A 15,569-nucleotide genomic window follows, 5' to 3' on the forward strand; every position below is an offset into this window, starting at 1 on the left:
GGGGGGGGCAGGGAGCGAGTTTCACTAATTGCTGAGGCTAGCCTCAAATTCATGATCCTCCTAAATATCTAGCACATGCTGCCACTGTACCCCACAAACGTTTCTAAGTTGATTATTTGGGGCATTTATTATAGTAATAGAAAGTTAATATAGGTATGACATTTTAAAATTGATTATGGTATCAATATCTACTAAATAAATGACTTTTTACTTTTTTTTTTTTGGTAGTGGGGATAAAAACCAGAGTTTCATGCATGCTAGGCAGGCACTTTACTAAGCTACAACTGCAACTCCTAAATAGATATTTTTTTTAACTGGTTTTTTAAAAACCTTTGTTGGGACAGTTTACATGTAACTTTCAAGTATTTAAATTTACACATACTGTATGACCCAGTAGTCCCATGCCTAGAACTCTATCCTACAGAATAATAGCATTACAAATGTATATGTACAATACTCATTATAGCACTATTTGTAATTCTAAAAGATTATAAATTTGTAATATTAAAGTTTCCTCCAAGATTAATCTATAGATTCAATGTAATTTCAATCAAAATCCTTATAGGTTTGTTTTGTGATCAGTGTGCTGTATTTGCTTTGCTTTGAGTTTGTTTTTGTGGAACTTAAATATCTGATTCAAAATTTTATATAGAGGGGCTGGGGCGGTAGCAAAGCGCTTGTCTAGCATGTGTGAAGCACTGGGTTCGATCCTTAGTACTGCATAAAAAAATAAATAAAGGCATGCTGTCCATGTACAATTATTAAAAAATATATTTTTAATTTATATAGAATTATATGGAAAATAATAAGAATAACCAAGACATTCAACAAGATCAAGATGGGAGGACCTGCTGAGAACAAAAATATAAACCTATAGTTAAGATATGTGATATGAATCAATGACAAAGCAAACAATGAAATAGAACAGATTACTCAGAAACAAAGCCACTCAAAAATGGACAGCTTCTGCAAAATGTAGAGCAATGTGGAAAAATGGGACAGCTGGAAAGATATATCATAGGGAATAAAACCAACCCTATCTCACATTATCTTAAAAAAATCACTCCCAAGTGGAGTAAAAAATCTAAATATGAAAAGTAAAACAAGATAATACAGGTAAATACTCTCAGGGTAAGAAAAAAAACATTCTTTAACAAGTAACAAAGAACACTAGCCATAAATTTAAATCTTGATAAATTGGACAGTATATTAAAACTAAGAACTTCTGAAAAAAGATACTTACAAAACATATACCTAATAAAGAACTCTTAAACACACTATATAGAAAAGAACTCCTGGGGGTTGGGGTGTAGCTCAGCAATAGAGTGCATGCTTAGCATGCACTAGGTCCTGAATTCAATCCATAGCACCACCAAAAACTAAAAAATTAAAAAAAAAAATGTCCTATACATAAGTAAGAAAAAGACAAGCCAATAGAAAAGTGGGCAAAGTATTTAAACAAGCACTTCACAAAAGAAAGTATCAGATGGCCAATAAACAGACAAATAATATAATGTTAATCATCAAAGAAATGCCAATTAAAACTATAACAAACAACTAATACCACCAGAATGGCTGAAATTAAAGACTAACAGGGATATAGAGCAAGAGTAATGCTCTTTTTTTTATTTATTTTGTAGCTGTAGGTGGACAACATGTCTTTATTTGTTTATTTTTATGTGGTGCTAAGGATTGAACTCAGTGCCTCACATATGCTAAGCAAGGGCTCTGCCACTGAGCTATAGCACCAGCCCCCAAGAGTAGTTCTTGAACTCCTGGTAAGAAAGTAAATTTCTATTGAAATACAACTAGTATTATCCTTTAAAGTGTTAAAACTAGTTATATCCTATAAGGCAATAATTCTATTCCAGAGTAAATACCAATGAAAATGCAGATAAATGTGTAGCAAAAGAAATGTACAATAATGTTCACAGCAGCACAATTCATAACAGCCAAAAACTGGAGACAATCCAAATGCTTAATTATAATTTTCACATTAGAAAGCATACTTTCATGGTAAAACTATAAAGAAAATAAAAAGGCAAATACCAAAAATTCAGGATGGTAGTAATCTTTCAGGAGGGAAGAAACACTAAAGTGCTGGAAGTGTTTCTTTTCTTGACCTGGGAGATTCATTTTGTGACAATTCACTAATTTTCACATTTATGTCTTACCCTCTTTTCTATATTTGTGTTACGATTCACAGAAAGAAAAAAAACGTTGGAAAAAAAATGAGTTTGGGTGTCAACTGCTAATTGTATGGAATCAGTTAAGTTACTTTTCAGTTTCCACTCACCAGATTGAAAATGCAGGGTTTTTACCCATATTATTCTATGCTGAACAAACTTTCATCAAATTATTCTGAAACTTTTAAATATTAAATTCAGAATATCTATCTTCTCAAATTAAGGTTCTTAAAAAATGCTTTATAAAAGCATAATCATATTTTTTAAAAGACTATATTACTAATAAAAACAATATGCAGAAATTAAATAATAGACCTCTGAAAATAGTTTCCCATCATTATTGACAGTAGCATTACATTTTAGATTACATTTCTTCTTAAAGAAATCTATTTCAAACTTACCTCTCTATTGGGTGTACCTTCATCAAGTTGCTCTGTAAATGAAGATGTCCTGCTCTTAGTTCTTGTTGGTGACAAATTAGAGGAAGCCTAGATTTTTAAAAAAATTATAAAAATTAGAAACACTACATTGTCTAGTACACTTTGTACTTGGTAGTTCTTCTCTCAGTACATGTCCAAGAACTCAGTGAAAGAAAGGAAAGGCACAACCACATGAAAAGCAGAAAATAGCTAAAATATAACTAACCACGGCAGGCTACTGACTGGGTCCTTAGCCTGACTCTGCTGCCAACTAGAACTATAATCTTAGGTAAATGAATTCTTTGAAGGTTACTGTCTCTTTATATATAAAGTAAGGTTGTGATTGTAACATAATTTGAAAATATTGGGGGGAAATGAAGCCAGATGAGGAGAATATGAAATCTCTTAACTTTACAACTTTTCTGCAAAACAATATGATTCCAAATTTTAAAGTTCATTTAAAAAAAATAAGATTGTTAATTCCATCTTTAAGGTCCCTTAAACAGTGAATACAGCACAATGAAATGCACAATTAAGGGCTGGGATTGTGGCTCAGCAGTAGAGTGCTCCTTAGCACAGGCGGGACCCGGGTTTGATCCTCAGCACCACATAAAAATAAAATGCATTGTGTTGTGTCCATCTACACCAAAAAGTAAATATTTTTTTTAAAAAAGGAAATAAATGCACAGTAAAATAGCACTTCCCTACCTTTCCAGTTAAAGGCCTTTCTTTAAATCTATTTGTGCTCCACAGCTGGATACTGAGATACTAAGGACATCCTGACTATTGAAATCCTCAATACAAAAATCCTCAAAAGGGCCCAAAATTTAAAATAGGAGTCTGAGGTCTACTCTAAAATAAGAGAAAAACAGCCCTTAAAGTATAAAACCAAAACTTCAATATCCCTCTATACCTGTAACAAAACACATGTGAACTCATCTACACATAGAAATGAATGTCTTGATGCCTACCCTTCTACAGTCTACACAGCTCTACATAAAAGGTATTTTAGAAGTATTTGTCAAATAAACGAGAAAATGAATGAACAAACAGAACTCTGATATGTCAAATCTAAAGTCAGTATGTAACACATACTGTTTCAGATAGGCTGGAACTGAGAGATCATGAGAAATAGTGCACATATATACAAATAATATACATACATAGACAGACATATATATTTAGTTTATGATAAACAACACTTCACATCAGGACAGATACTTAATAAATGGTATTGGGATGAATGTTTACTCATATGGGGAGAGAAACACCAAACTGAATCCTTATACTTTATACTTAAGCTTTATTCAAGATTTAAATTTTTTATTTGAAATACAAAAGAAAAATAAGTCTATTTATTTAATCCCTCAATGAGAAAGAAATACTATTTCTGTCAAAAACAGAAAACAAAATGCACAAGGGCTCAGATCCCCTACATCACCAAAAAAAAAAAAGGAAAAGAAAAAATTTGAAATCAAAAGGAGCAGTTTAATTGGGAAGAGGGAGACAGCATCTGGAAAGAGGGATAAAGCATCTACAAATCTGACAAAAATTTAGTAATCTTTTTTCTATAAACAACTTTTATAAGTTCATAAGTTACAATTCTGAAAACTTGGGCTAGAGATCTATAGCTCAGTGGAAGAGCGCCTACCCAGCATGCACAAGGTTCTGAATTCAATCCCTAACACTAGGGAGAAAAGACACAAAAACAACCAACCAACCAACAACAACAACAAAAAAAAAAAAAAGCAAAAAAACTCACTAACTCAGTCTTCTTTTTATCTGGGGCAGTAACTTGAGCTTTACCAATCAGATACACCCACATGAGACTGAGTCATAAGTCAGCGATGTGAGAAAATAGACATGCAAAATTAAAGTTCATCATCAGTGAGCATAGAACAGCTTCATACAGTCATGCAGACATGAGCTGTGAAGTGAAAGATGCACTGTTGCTGCCAAACTGGGGCAATTGCAACATTTTTATTAGAGTAGCCTCCCAGTGAGGCTGGATGGAGTAATCAGCCCAGACTATAGGGCACTCAAGGAAATTCTCTCAGTTACTGAATATTCTTTAATAAGTACCTGCCTAATACAGTGACACATGCCTGTAATCCCTATTAGAAGGCTGAGGCAGGAGAATCACAAGTTCAACGCTAGCCTCAGTAACTCAGTAGATCCTAACTCAAAAGTAAATTTGAAAAGGGGCTAAAGAAGCAGTTCAGTCTAGAACTCCGCTGGGTTCAATCCATGGTACCACAAAAAAACAAATTCCTTCCTGCTTACCCAGATAGATTGTATTCTGCTGCTTTTAATTAAGAATTTCAACACATACACCCATTCTAAAGGACCAATCAGGAAATCAATACCTGACAGACTGAAATTAGCTGTGTGCATAAGTCACCTTAAGGAATCCTCTACTACCCAAGACAAAACAAGAAAAAGAATATCTTAAAATTTTAAACAAGAGGATTAGGAGGTATGACTGAGTGGTAGGGTGCTTGCCTAGCATGTGCAAGGGCCTGGATTCAATCTCTAGCAAAGCAAAAAAAGAGAAAAAAATTTAAACAAGAAAATAGTTGAGCCGGGCAGGCATAGTGGCGCACACCTGTATCCCAGCAGCTCAAGAGGCTGAGGTAGGAGGATGGCAAGTTCAAAGCCAGCCTCAGCAATAGGGAGGCACAAAGCAACTCAGTGAGACCATCTCTAAATAAAATACAAAAAAGGGCTGAGAATGTGACTCAGTGGTCAAATGCCCCTGAGTTCAATTTCTGGTGCCAAAAAAAGAAAATAGTTGAATGTGATATAAAGCCTTATCAATGCTTTAAATGTCTAGAAAATATGACTAAAAGTCAACACTGTACTTAGAAAATGGGAAGGGAAAACACAGTCCCTGTACAATGTTTATTCTAACTAAATTACAACCATTCTGAGTACTCCAGAAACAGCTGTTATTAAAAGTTTAAAAAAACTTTAATAAACTCTTTCCACACCTGGACCCATAATTCTGGACCCATAATTCTCCTACCATGCCAGCTTCAAAGGCTGTTACCAGGAGCAAAGAAGCTCTACTCATATCTAATATAAATGGTCACATGTAAGATCTACTTTTCTAAAAAGGCCCCTGAGGGAGTAAAACATTAGCAAAGTAATTAGAAAAGTACACAAGACTAGAGCAAATACCTTCTAACCAACCTGCTTTCTCTGCTGTAATCCCACATCTAAGAAATGTTTGGGCTATTAATTCAACTTTTCAAATGTCCAGATACCTAAACAATAACCTTTACATACTTGAAAAGTAAACCTCACTGTGACTTTTTTAAATTGGCACTAAAAAATTTGAAACAGAGTCTAGTAGTGGCCTCATCAGCTCTGTATAAACTGGCAAAATAAAGCAAGGAGGTTTTACAAAATTGAAGAGTAAGTTTTAAAAAACACTATTCTCAGAAAAGTAGTACCACCTGGCAAATTTGGCCAGATGGCTTTTTTTTTTTTAATCTTTATTTTTATTTATTTATTTTTATGTGGTGCTGAGGATCAAACCCAGGGTTTCATGCATGAGAGGCAAGTGCTCTACCACTGAGCCACAACCCAGCCCGATGGCTTTTTTTAACCCTCTGGAGTTGCAAGAGTAAGAATCTAAATGTACTTGAGCAGTTATCCCAGGTTTCTGGATCTTTAATAAGCTATCCTCACTTCAAGATATAAAGGAATTTAGGTTCCTTGAAACCAAACTTTGGCTGATTAATTCTCATAGCCATAAAAAATCTGGAGTCAGATTTTTCTAAGCTATTCTGCTAAGAAACCTGGTCACTATATTCAAGCTCACAATTACTATTTTATTGTCCACCAACTGGTTATTAACTATCTACAGGTTTCAATTACAGTATGAGGAAAACCATTTTAGTCACTGTGGTAAGCAGCATTCTAAGATGATCCCAAGTGACCCTCACCCTGTGAATATTGTGAGATATTTCTCCCATTATTATGTTACATTACATGACAAAACTAGTTTTGAAAAGATATTCGAGATTAATCATTTGACTCTGAGTTAATCAAAAGATTACCTGGATGGATCTAACTTAATTACATAAGCCTCTCAAATATAGATCTAGAAGGCAAAGAGATGCATTCTTTCTGTCCTGGAAGAAAGCAAAATGCCTGTCAGGAGACATGGCAAGAAACTGATGGCTCTTAGAGCTGCAAATGGTCCTCCCTTCAACAGTCAACAAGAAATGAGGATCTCAGCCTGGCATGATAGTGCACCCCCATAATCATAATGAGTTGGGAGGCTGTGGCAAGAGGATTGCAAGTCTGAAGCTAGTCTGGCAACTTAGCAAGATCCTGTTTCAATTAGAAAAAAAAAAAAAAAGGACTGGGGATGTAACTAAGTCAGGGGTAAAGCTCCACTGTGTTCAATATCCCCACCACCACCAAAATAGAAAAGAAAACCCATTGAGTGCAGTGGCACACATCTGTAATCCCAGCAACTCGGAAGGCTAAGGCAGGAGGATTGCAAGTTTGACACCAGCCTTAGCAATTTAATGAGATCTTCAGCAATTCAGCAAGACCCTGCCTCAAAATTTAAAAAAAAAAAAAAAAAAAAATTAAAAGTAATAGGGATATAGCTCCATGGTAAAGCACCCCTCAGTTCAATCCCTAATACCAAAAAAGAAAAAAGACCCAGTTTCACCATGCCAGACTTCTGACCTGCAGAACTGTGAAGAAACTGGGTTATTGTGCATGAAAGTCATGTTAACCTCTTAGCAACATCAGAAAACTAATATTGTCATGTTTAGGAATAATGAGCTTGAATACCTTGTCACTGTACCATAACTTTCATTACCTAACAAGATGTTACCCTAACCCTCTCAAGAAATGCTTTCCTATGTACAGTCATAACACCCTATACACACTGGAAGTACCTGTCTCTCAGCAACCATGGAACAGGGACAAAATGCACCCTCTTCCAGGCAAATGTAATAGCCAGCAAGCATCTCACAGGCACAGTTAAATAAACACATGCTCTACAACTTCAAAGGCTTTCAGATACTTTATCATTTTTGATGCACATAATCAACCTGAAAGGTAAACAAGACAGATATTATCATACCCAACATCCTGAGAACATCAGAAGCCCAGAATGCTTAAATGGCTTGCCCAGTTCACACTTCAAGATTTGTGTTAGTATGCAAGTCTTCTGATTCTCTTACCCACTTTCCCAGTATCTTTAGATGACTGTTTCTCAGATTTATTTCTCTGGGTTTCACAGTAAAAACAATAACAACAATGCCACGATCCACTTCAAATGGAGACACCTCTAAACAGAAGTTTTACAGAACAACCTTTTCTCTGTGTATACATACATGCAGTACTAAGGATCAGTGCTGGGGATCAAAGCCAGGATCTTGCCCATGCTAAACAAGCACTCTACCACCAAGCTACACCCTCAGCCCTTACAAAAAAGACAGAGACATATCAAATTTCTTATTTTTTTTTCATTAAATTAAAAATAAATAGATTCTCAGCCTGTGAGTGCAACTCAGTAGTAGAGTGCTAGCATGTGTAAGGCCCTGAGCTCAATCCCCAGCGCTGCAAAAAAAAAAGAGAGAGAAAAAGAGAAGAAAAAGCAGCAGCTCCTCCCAGCCCACCAAATCACAACCCCTTGAGCTGCTCTCACCATACCATGTTGTTTTTATAAGAACGAAGTTCTTATTAGTTGGCCACTAATTTTTTTTTTTTTCTCTCCTTAAGACAAGGTTTCCAATATCTTTCCCAGACTGGCCTCACTCAAATTCCTGGGCTCAAGTGATCCTCCTGTCTCAGCCTTGTCAGTAGCTGGGACTACAGGCAAGTGTAGTCCACCATGCCTGACAAACTCTTAAATCTCTGATCCCTAAAATATATTTAATGTTTTAGCTATATCAAAAAATAGAAATTAAGAAGTATCAATCCCAGGTTAAACAACCCAATTTAAATAAAAACACAAATTTTGGGTATTCATATTACTAGGAAACTATATTAAAGTCAGTACTTTGTTAATCAAAGTTTATTCGTAAGGGAATGTATTACTGGGAATTCGATAAAAAATTACTCAAGAGAGTAGAATTGTTAGAGATAAAGATATAAATATATCTCCAAACTAATTCAGTTTTCAATGAGATTTTTAATTGCTTTGAATCTATACTCTCCTAAATCAATTAACTAATTCCAGAAAACTGAACATAATTTAACATTTTCTTGGTCAGTTGTCACTCCTGTCAATATTTCTTCTCCATCCATTCTAGCTTGCTACTAGTTTAGAAATTGAGTAAATGTACTAATTGAAAATGTGCTAACTGAATTGTAAACTATGTCATTAAATAATCATGATATAACTCTAAATGAAAAATTTTTAAATGTTTTCTTATGAATAACTTTCATTATATATAAAATATAAAGCTGGTGATGTCAACATTTTTGGTTGCTTATAGGCCTTTTGATTTATCTCCTAGTTAATTATCCTCCAAATAAATGAGATGTTACCTTTGTACAAGCATAACACCTGGTTCATTTCATTCCTTCTCCCTCCCATACCTATGGATAATCAGTCATGGCAGTGATATAACTACAGACTCCACCTCACAACACTGCTAAAAGTCATTAGTCAGATCAATTTGATATCCCAGCTCTAAAAGAATGGTTACAATAACTTGGGGTTGATTTTTCACATCACCTTTTTAGTTACCAAAATTACTAGAGCTTTTCATCATGTTCTTAACATAGTATCTTCCTTACATCATATCTAAGATAGTAGTGCCAGAAATGATACACTGCTCTTCTGTTTTTAATGCTTACCTCCCCAAAACAGCCCCTCAATGTAATGGAATCCACTCATCTGAAAATAATTTAAGGAAACTTCCTGTTTAGATATGGAAGAATAACTATATGCTCTTGCCTTTCTCTATAGATCTCTGTATATATCTCCTCTCCCTGAAAAAAGGTAATAAGAAATTTCAACCAATTTTCAGAAGACTGAAGGTGAACAAAAAAATAGTAAAGAATTCGGCACAACTGAGGATATTACCACCCCAGGGATGGGATCTAAAGAAGGGAATACTGATGAGAAGCAGCAAGCCTATTTTCATCCCAGAACACTGGAAACACTTGGAACTTAAAGCAAAAAGTATATGCAAGACTCAGAAGTGAACAGGCAGGACCAACAACATGAGAACTGGTTGAAATACTTCCAGGTCCTCTGTCCAATCCTACAAAGCCACTGAAGAACAACAGGTTAAAAGATTTGTGGAGCAAATGGAGCAAAGAAGCTTAAAAGACTTGTGACATTAAGCACAGTAAAATAGGGATGAAGGGCAAAGTATATGATTAAACTAAAAGGGCATAGTGAGCTGTGAAACCCCTAGCCCACTTCCTCAGCCCTGCTTGAAAAAAAGAAACAGAATGCTTCTCAAACAAAACAAAACAAACAAAAAAAAAACTGAGTAATCTCTTTTAAAAGGCTTCCAGTTGCCAGGCTGAGGGCATGACTCAGAGGTAGACTGCTTGTCTAACATACTCAGGGACCTGGGTTGGATTCCCAGTGCGCTGCGCGCGCACGCACGCACCCACACACACACAAGACCTCCAGCTGGGGAACAGTGGTGCTTGCCTGTAATCCCAGCAGGCTTGGAAGGCTGAGACAGGAAGATCTAGAGTTCAAAGCCAGCATCAGCAAAAGTGAGGCACTAAGCAATTAAGTGAGATCCTGTCTCTAAATGAAATACAAAATGAGGCTGGGTATGTGGCTCAGTGGTTGAGTGCCTCTTGAGTTCAATCACCCCCCGCCCAAAAAAAAAGACTTCCAGTCATCAACTTGTGGGGGTATTTCCCCCAATAATAAAGCCAGGGCAGTACTACCTTGCAGTAAACTAGTGTCTTGCTATTACATGTTACTTCCATGTAGCATCAGATTGTTCATGACTCACATGACCAGATAGCCCAGAACACTCAATATTTGAAAAAGTTTCCAATGTAAAAGAGAAAGGCAAAAACATGAAATAAACCTAGAAAGAACAAAATCAATAGAGATTAAAAGAAAAACATCAAAAGGAAAAAAATCCTTATTAATCTCAGAAATACAAAAGACATATATAAGAACAATACTCTGGAAAAGCAGAAGACAATAAGAAACAGCCCCAAAAGACTTAAAAATAGGATAGCCAAAATTAAAAATTCAATTTAAGAATTAGATAAATTAATCTCTTAAAAGTAGGACAAAAAGTAAAAATAGAATGTAAAGGGCAGAAAAGAAAGAGAAAAAAATCATTCAGAAGGCACAAAAGCTAACCAAATACAGTTCCAGGAAATAGGAGAAAAAACAAAGGACAGAGAAATGTCAAACTATCTAAAAGTTTCCAAAAATTTAAGCACATAAGTCCCCATAGGCGCCCACTGAATATTCAGCAAAATACATAAAGAAATCCATACAAAGGCATATTTGTCATGAAATTTCAGACAAGTGATAATGGAAAGATGCTAAGACTTCAAAAAGGAAATAGAAGCAGAATGGCATTAGACTTCTCAACATCATTACTGCAAATGAAAAACAGCAGAGCAATGCTTTATAATTCATTTTCTACCTGGCACAATGGTGCGCACTAATAGCCCCCGTTACTCCAGAGGGTCAGGCAGGAGGATCATTTAAATCCAGGAGTTTGGGGCTGGGGAGATAGCTCAGTTGGTACAGTGCTTGCCTTGCAGGTACAAGGCCCTGGGTTCAATCCTCAGCACCACAAAATAAAGAAGAAAAAAAAAAAAAAAGCTATTCTACAGGGATAGGTTTCCTAGCATGTGTGAGGCCCTGGGTTTAATCCTCAATGCCACATAAAAATAAATAAATAAAATTACTGTGTCTATCTACAACTAAAAAAAAAAAAAAATACTTAAATAAATAAATAAATCCAGGAGTTTGAGGCCAGCTTGCCAAATCATCTACTTTGGCAGGAAATGAGTAGATACTGTTTAAAATGTGGTATGGTTTGTAACCCAAGGGTTCATCTTTTGGAACTTGGTCCTCAGTGTGATATGAGAGAGTGGAATTTTTAAGAGGTGGGGCCTAGTAGAAGGTGATTAGCTCATTAAGGGTACCATCCTTGGAAAGGATTAAGGCTGGTTTCACAGAATGAGCTTGTTCCCCAGGAGTAGTTTGTTATAAAAGAGCAAGAATGAGATGGGCACAAGTGAATACACCCATAAACCTAGCTACTCAGAGACTGAAGCAAGGAGGATCATTAAGTTGGAGGCCAGCTTGGGCAATTTAGTGAGACCTTGCCTCAAAATAAAATTTTTAAAAAAGGGATAGAGCACCCTTGAGTTCAATCTCCAGCATGGCAAAAAGGGGAAAAAAAACTAGATTAGCAGGGCTTCATGACACTAGTTACCTCCACCATGTGACCCAAGTTTGACCCTAAAGAGATTAAAGAATGTTTGGATGATAAATCTATGATCACCTTTCAAAGTAGGGCCCTATTTGTTTTGGCTGACAGAGGAAGAATTCTTGCTGAACTGTTTCCCTTCCCTACCCACCACCCACATAACAAACAATTTCTAGACCTATACACAGGAGTAGCAGGTAATAGCAGAGAAAACCCGTGGGAATTACCTAAGTGACTCAACCTCCAGGATTTCATAAATATAAACGAATCAACAAACACAAGACATGGGGCAGGAGGACACTGCATGTTCAAGATAGGTTCAATCCCCAAAACCAGAACAAAAAAAGAGGCAAAGCAAGATGACCAATTTGAATAAATATAACAAGAGACCCAGAAAAATCAGATAAATCAAGACACAGAACATAACTTAAATATGTGTGCATATACATGCATACACACACATATATATTAGTGTGTGTGTGTGTGTGTGTGTGTGTGTATATATATATATATATATCCGAGTATATATATATAAAATAAGATGATTATCTTTTCAGAATTTAGAGGCTCTAGTTTCTATAAAACAACCACAGCTGAAAACTAAAACAAATCAACAAATGTAGCATAGCAATTAAAAGAATGGACTTGGAGCCAGGCTGCCTGGGTTCAAATCTCAGCTTTACCATTTCTTAGCTGTATACCATAGACAAGTTACCTAAACTCTCAGCCCCAATTTATCCATAAAATGAGGACAGGAATTAAATTATTTTGCATATTAATTTAGATGATATATGCAATGCACTGAGAAACATACTTGGCTAAAAATAATCACCCAATAAGTGTTGACTAGTGTCATTTTTATTTGAAAAAAACTAAAAATATGATTGCTTGAATATATTCAGTGGATGCAGCTGGAATAAAAATCTGAAGAAATCTTTTATCAAGTTAATTCTGAAAAGAACTTAAAAATTCAAAATACATGTGCTGCTAAATGATATTTAGTGAACTTTGATACATAATTTTTTTCACTTAGTTATTAGTCTTCAGATAACCATCAGAGTTGAGCAAATGATTAGTTAAAATAAAAACCAACAAAGAAGGAGTTCAAATAATCTTAGCACCAACCAAACAGAAGTGATTGGAGATTATTAGAAGGCTGTCTTGTTTTGTTTTGTTTTTAAGAATTCTAATCAATCTCACTATTGTCAGAAAGTTTTGCAAATGTTGTGATATAAATGGTTCATTTATCCCTAAATTATCTATACCTGACGATTCACTGTACTGGAAACAAATCTATCAGACAATCTTACCTATGGAAAACAAGCTGACACTCAGGAAGTAATGCACACAAATTCTCTGAAAATCCAAAATGAATGTCTCAAATTTTGTATTAACACACTAAAATGCACTAAAGAATTCCTTAGGTACTTGTCCTTATTGTATACAAAACTTCAAAATAGTTTACATATGTTATTTATTTTTAACAGTAAAAAAGTAGGGAGAAGAAAAATATGTGGCAGATAACAAGCAGTATTATTAAATAACTAAAAAAAGTAGACCAAGAACAAATGGGGGGGGGGGCTGGGGATGTGGCTCAAGCGGTAGCGCGCTAGCCTGGCATGCGTGCGGCCCAGGTTCAATCTTCAGCACCACATACAAACAAAGATGTTGTGTCCACCAAAAACTAAAAAATAAATATTAAAATTCTCTCTCTCTCTCTAAAACAAACAAACAAACAAACAAACAGGGGTTGGGGGTATAACTCAGTGACAGATCAGTGCTCAAATCAGGGGAGACTCTGGGTTCCATTTTCAGAACTGGGGGTGAGGGCAGGGGGGGAGAACAAATAAATTTTCTTTCTTTTTCTCCTCTGTGTTACTGGGTATTGAACTTAGGGGTGTTCTACTATTGAGTTACATCCCCAGCCCTTTTGAAAATTTTTATTTTAAGACAGGGTCTTGCTAAGTTGCCCAGGCTGGCTTTGAATTTGTGATCCTCCTGCTCCAGCCTCCAAAGTAAGTAGGATTACAGGCATGGGCTAACCTGTCTGGCTGGTCAAATTTTCTGGAATAAGCAAGAGAACTACCTCTCACACTTCATTAATCCCTGAGGGCATGGTGTCTTCAAAAGAAAAAATATACTTAAAAATAATGACTATGAGTTACTAAGATCATATTAAACAAATTGAAGATCCTTTGCTAAAGAAAACAAAAGTGCTTATGAACTCTTGCAAAAAGACTGTCATGGAAAAACATTTTTGTTTCTTTTTTAATTTGTTCATGAAAAAAGTCCTTTACTCCTGAAATAATAATTCAGAATTTCTCATTTCTGAAGGGTTTTGAATAGCTAAAGCCTGGAATCAGAAGAGAATCAAGTTTCTATCAGTAGTAGATTACTAACAATTCACTTTTGAGTTTTGGATAAATACATATATTATCCAAAAGAATTATTTTAAATATTTTATACACAAACTGATTTTACTTGATCCAAATACACAGTCTCACCACAGGCATTAAGCTATAGAAACTGGGAGAGCTAATATCCTAGCTTATAACTAGCCTTATTTTTAAAAAAATATTTTTTAATTGTCAATGGACCTTTATTTTATTTATTTATATGTGATACTGAGAATAGAACCCAATGCCTCACACATGCTAGGCAAGCACTCTACCACTAAGCCACCATCCAGCTAGCTTTATTTTTATTATTAATAATATAAACATCTTGGGCTGGGGCTGTAGCTCAAGTGGTAGAGTTTTTGCCTAGCATGTGTGAGATACTGGGTTCAATTCTCAGCACCACATATAAATAAGTAAATAAATAAAGGTCCATCAACAACTAAAAAAATCTTTAAAAATTAATATAAACGTCTTTATTATTGCACAAAAGCAATTCACTGTTATAAAGAAAAACTAAACATTACAAATAAAAAAAGAATATTCAATGTTACCAGCACCTGAGAATGTATCCTTCTTAAACATACTTCCACAACCTGTATATATGAATACACTTTTTTAAATATTTATTTTTTAGTTGTAGTTGGACACAATACCTTTATTTTATTTATTTTTTATGTGGTGCTGAGGATAGAACCCAGGGCCTCACACATGCTAGACAAGTGCCCTACCGCTGAGCCACAACCCCAGCCCTATGAATACACTTTTATATATATTTTTTACCATAAAACTTGAATTATACTTTACATGCTGCTTTTAACCTGTCTTTAATTTCTTGTAGTTCTGACACCAACTATGTAACATGTAACATTACACATCTGTGAACCTCACAAAGGTTTATGTGAAATTAAATAATCTGTGCAAAATACTAAACAAAATACCTGTTATGTGGAGAAGACCAAATAAATTTTTTTATTTTTCGGGTACTGGGGACTGAACCCTGCCGCAGTCTGGCTGGGCACAATCAGGAGCCACTTGTCAAAAGAAACTAACTTTATTTTTAGAACCACACACGCCAAACAAAACAGCCTCTCAGAAAAAATCCTCAGAACCTCAACTGCCACCACCGGCTTTCCACAAGCCTCTCTCTCCCACACA

The 15,569-nt window shown here is 35.4% G+C and overlaps 1 protein-coding gene across 7 annotated transcripts in view; it reads right to left on the reverse strand.

Moving 5' to 3' along the window:
• Golga4 (golgin A4) overlaps window positions 1–15,569 on the reverse strand; it is a 99,228-nt gene that overhangs the window by 76,368 nt on the left and 7,291 nt on the right. For all 7 annotated transcript variants that reach the window (XM_048794920.1, XM_048794921.1, XM_015489495.2 and 4 more), the window contains exon 2: window positions 2,588–2,674. In XM_048794920.1, the coding sequence (XP_048650877.1) occupies window positions 2,588–2,674 (87 nt within the window). The remainder of the gene's footprint in view (window positions 1–2,587; window positions 2,675–15,569) is intronic.

This window comes from Marmota marmota, unplaced genomic scaffold, assembly GCF_001458135.2.
Source record: "Marmota marmota marmota unplaced genomic scaffold, marMar, whole genome shotgun sequence".
In the NCBI taxonomy this organism is placed as follows: domain Eukaryota; kingdom Metazoa; phylum Chordata; class Mammalia; order Rodentia; family Sciuridae; genus Marmota; species Marmota marmota.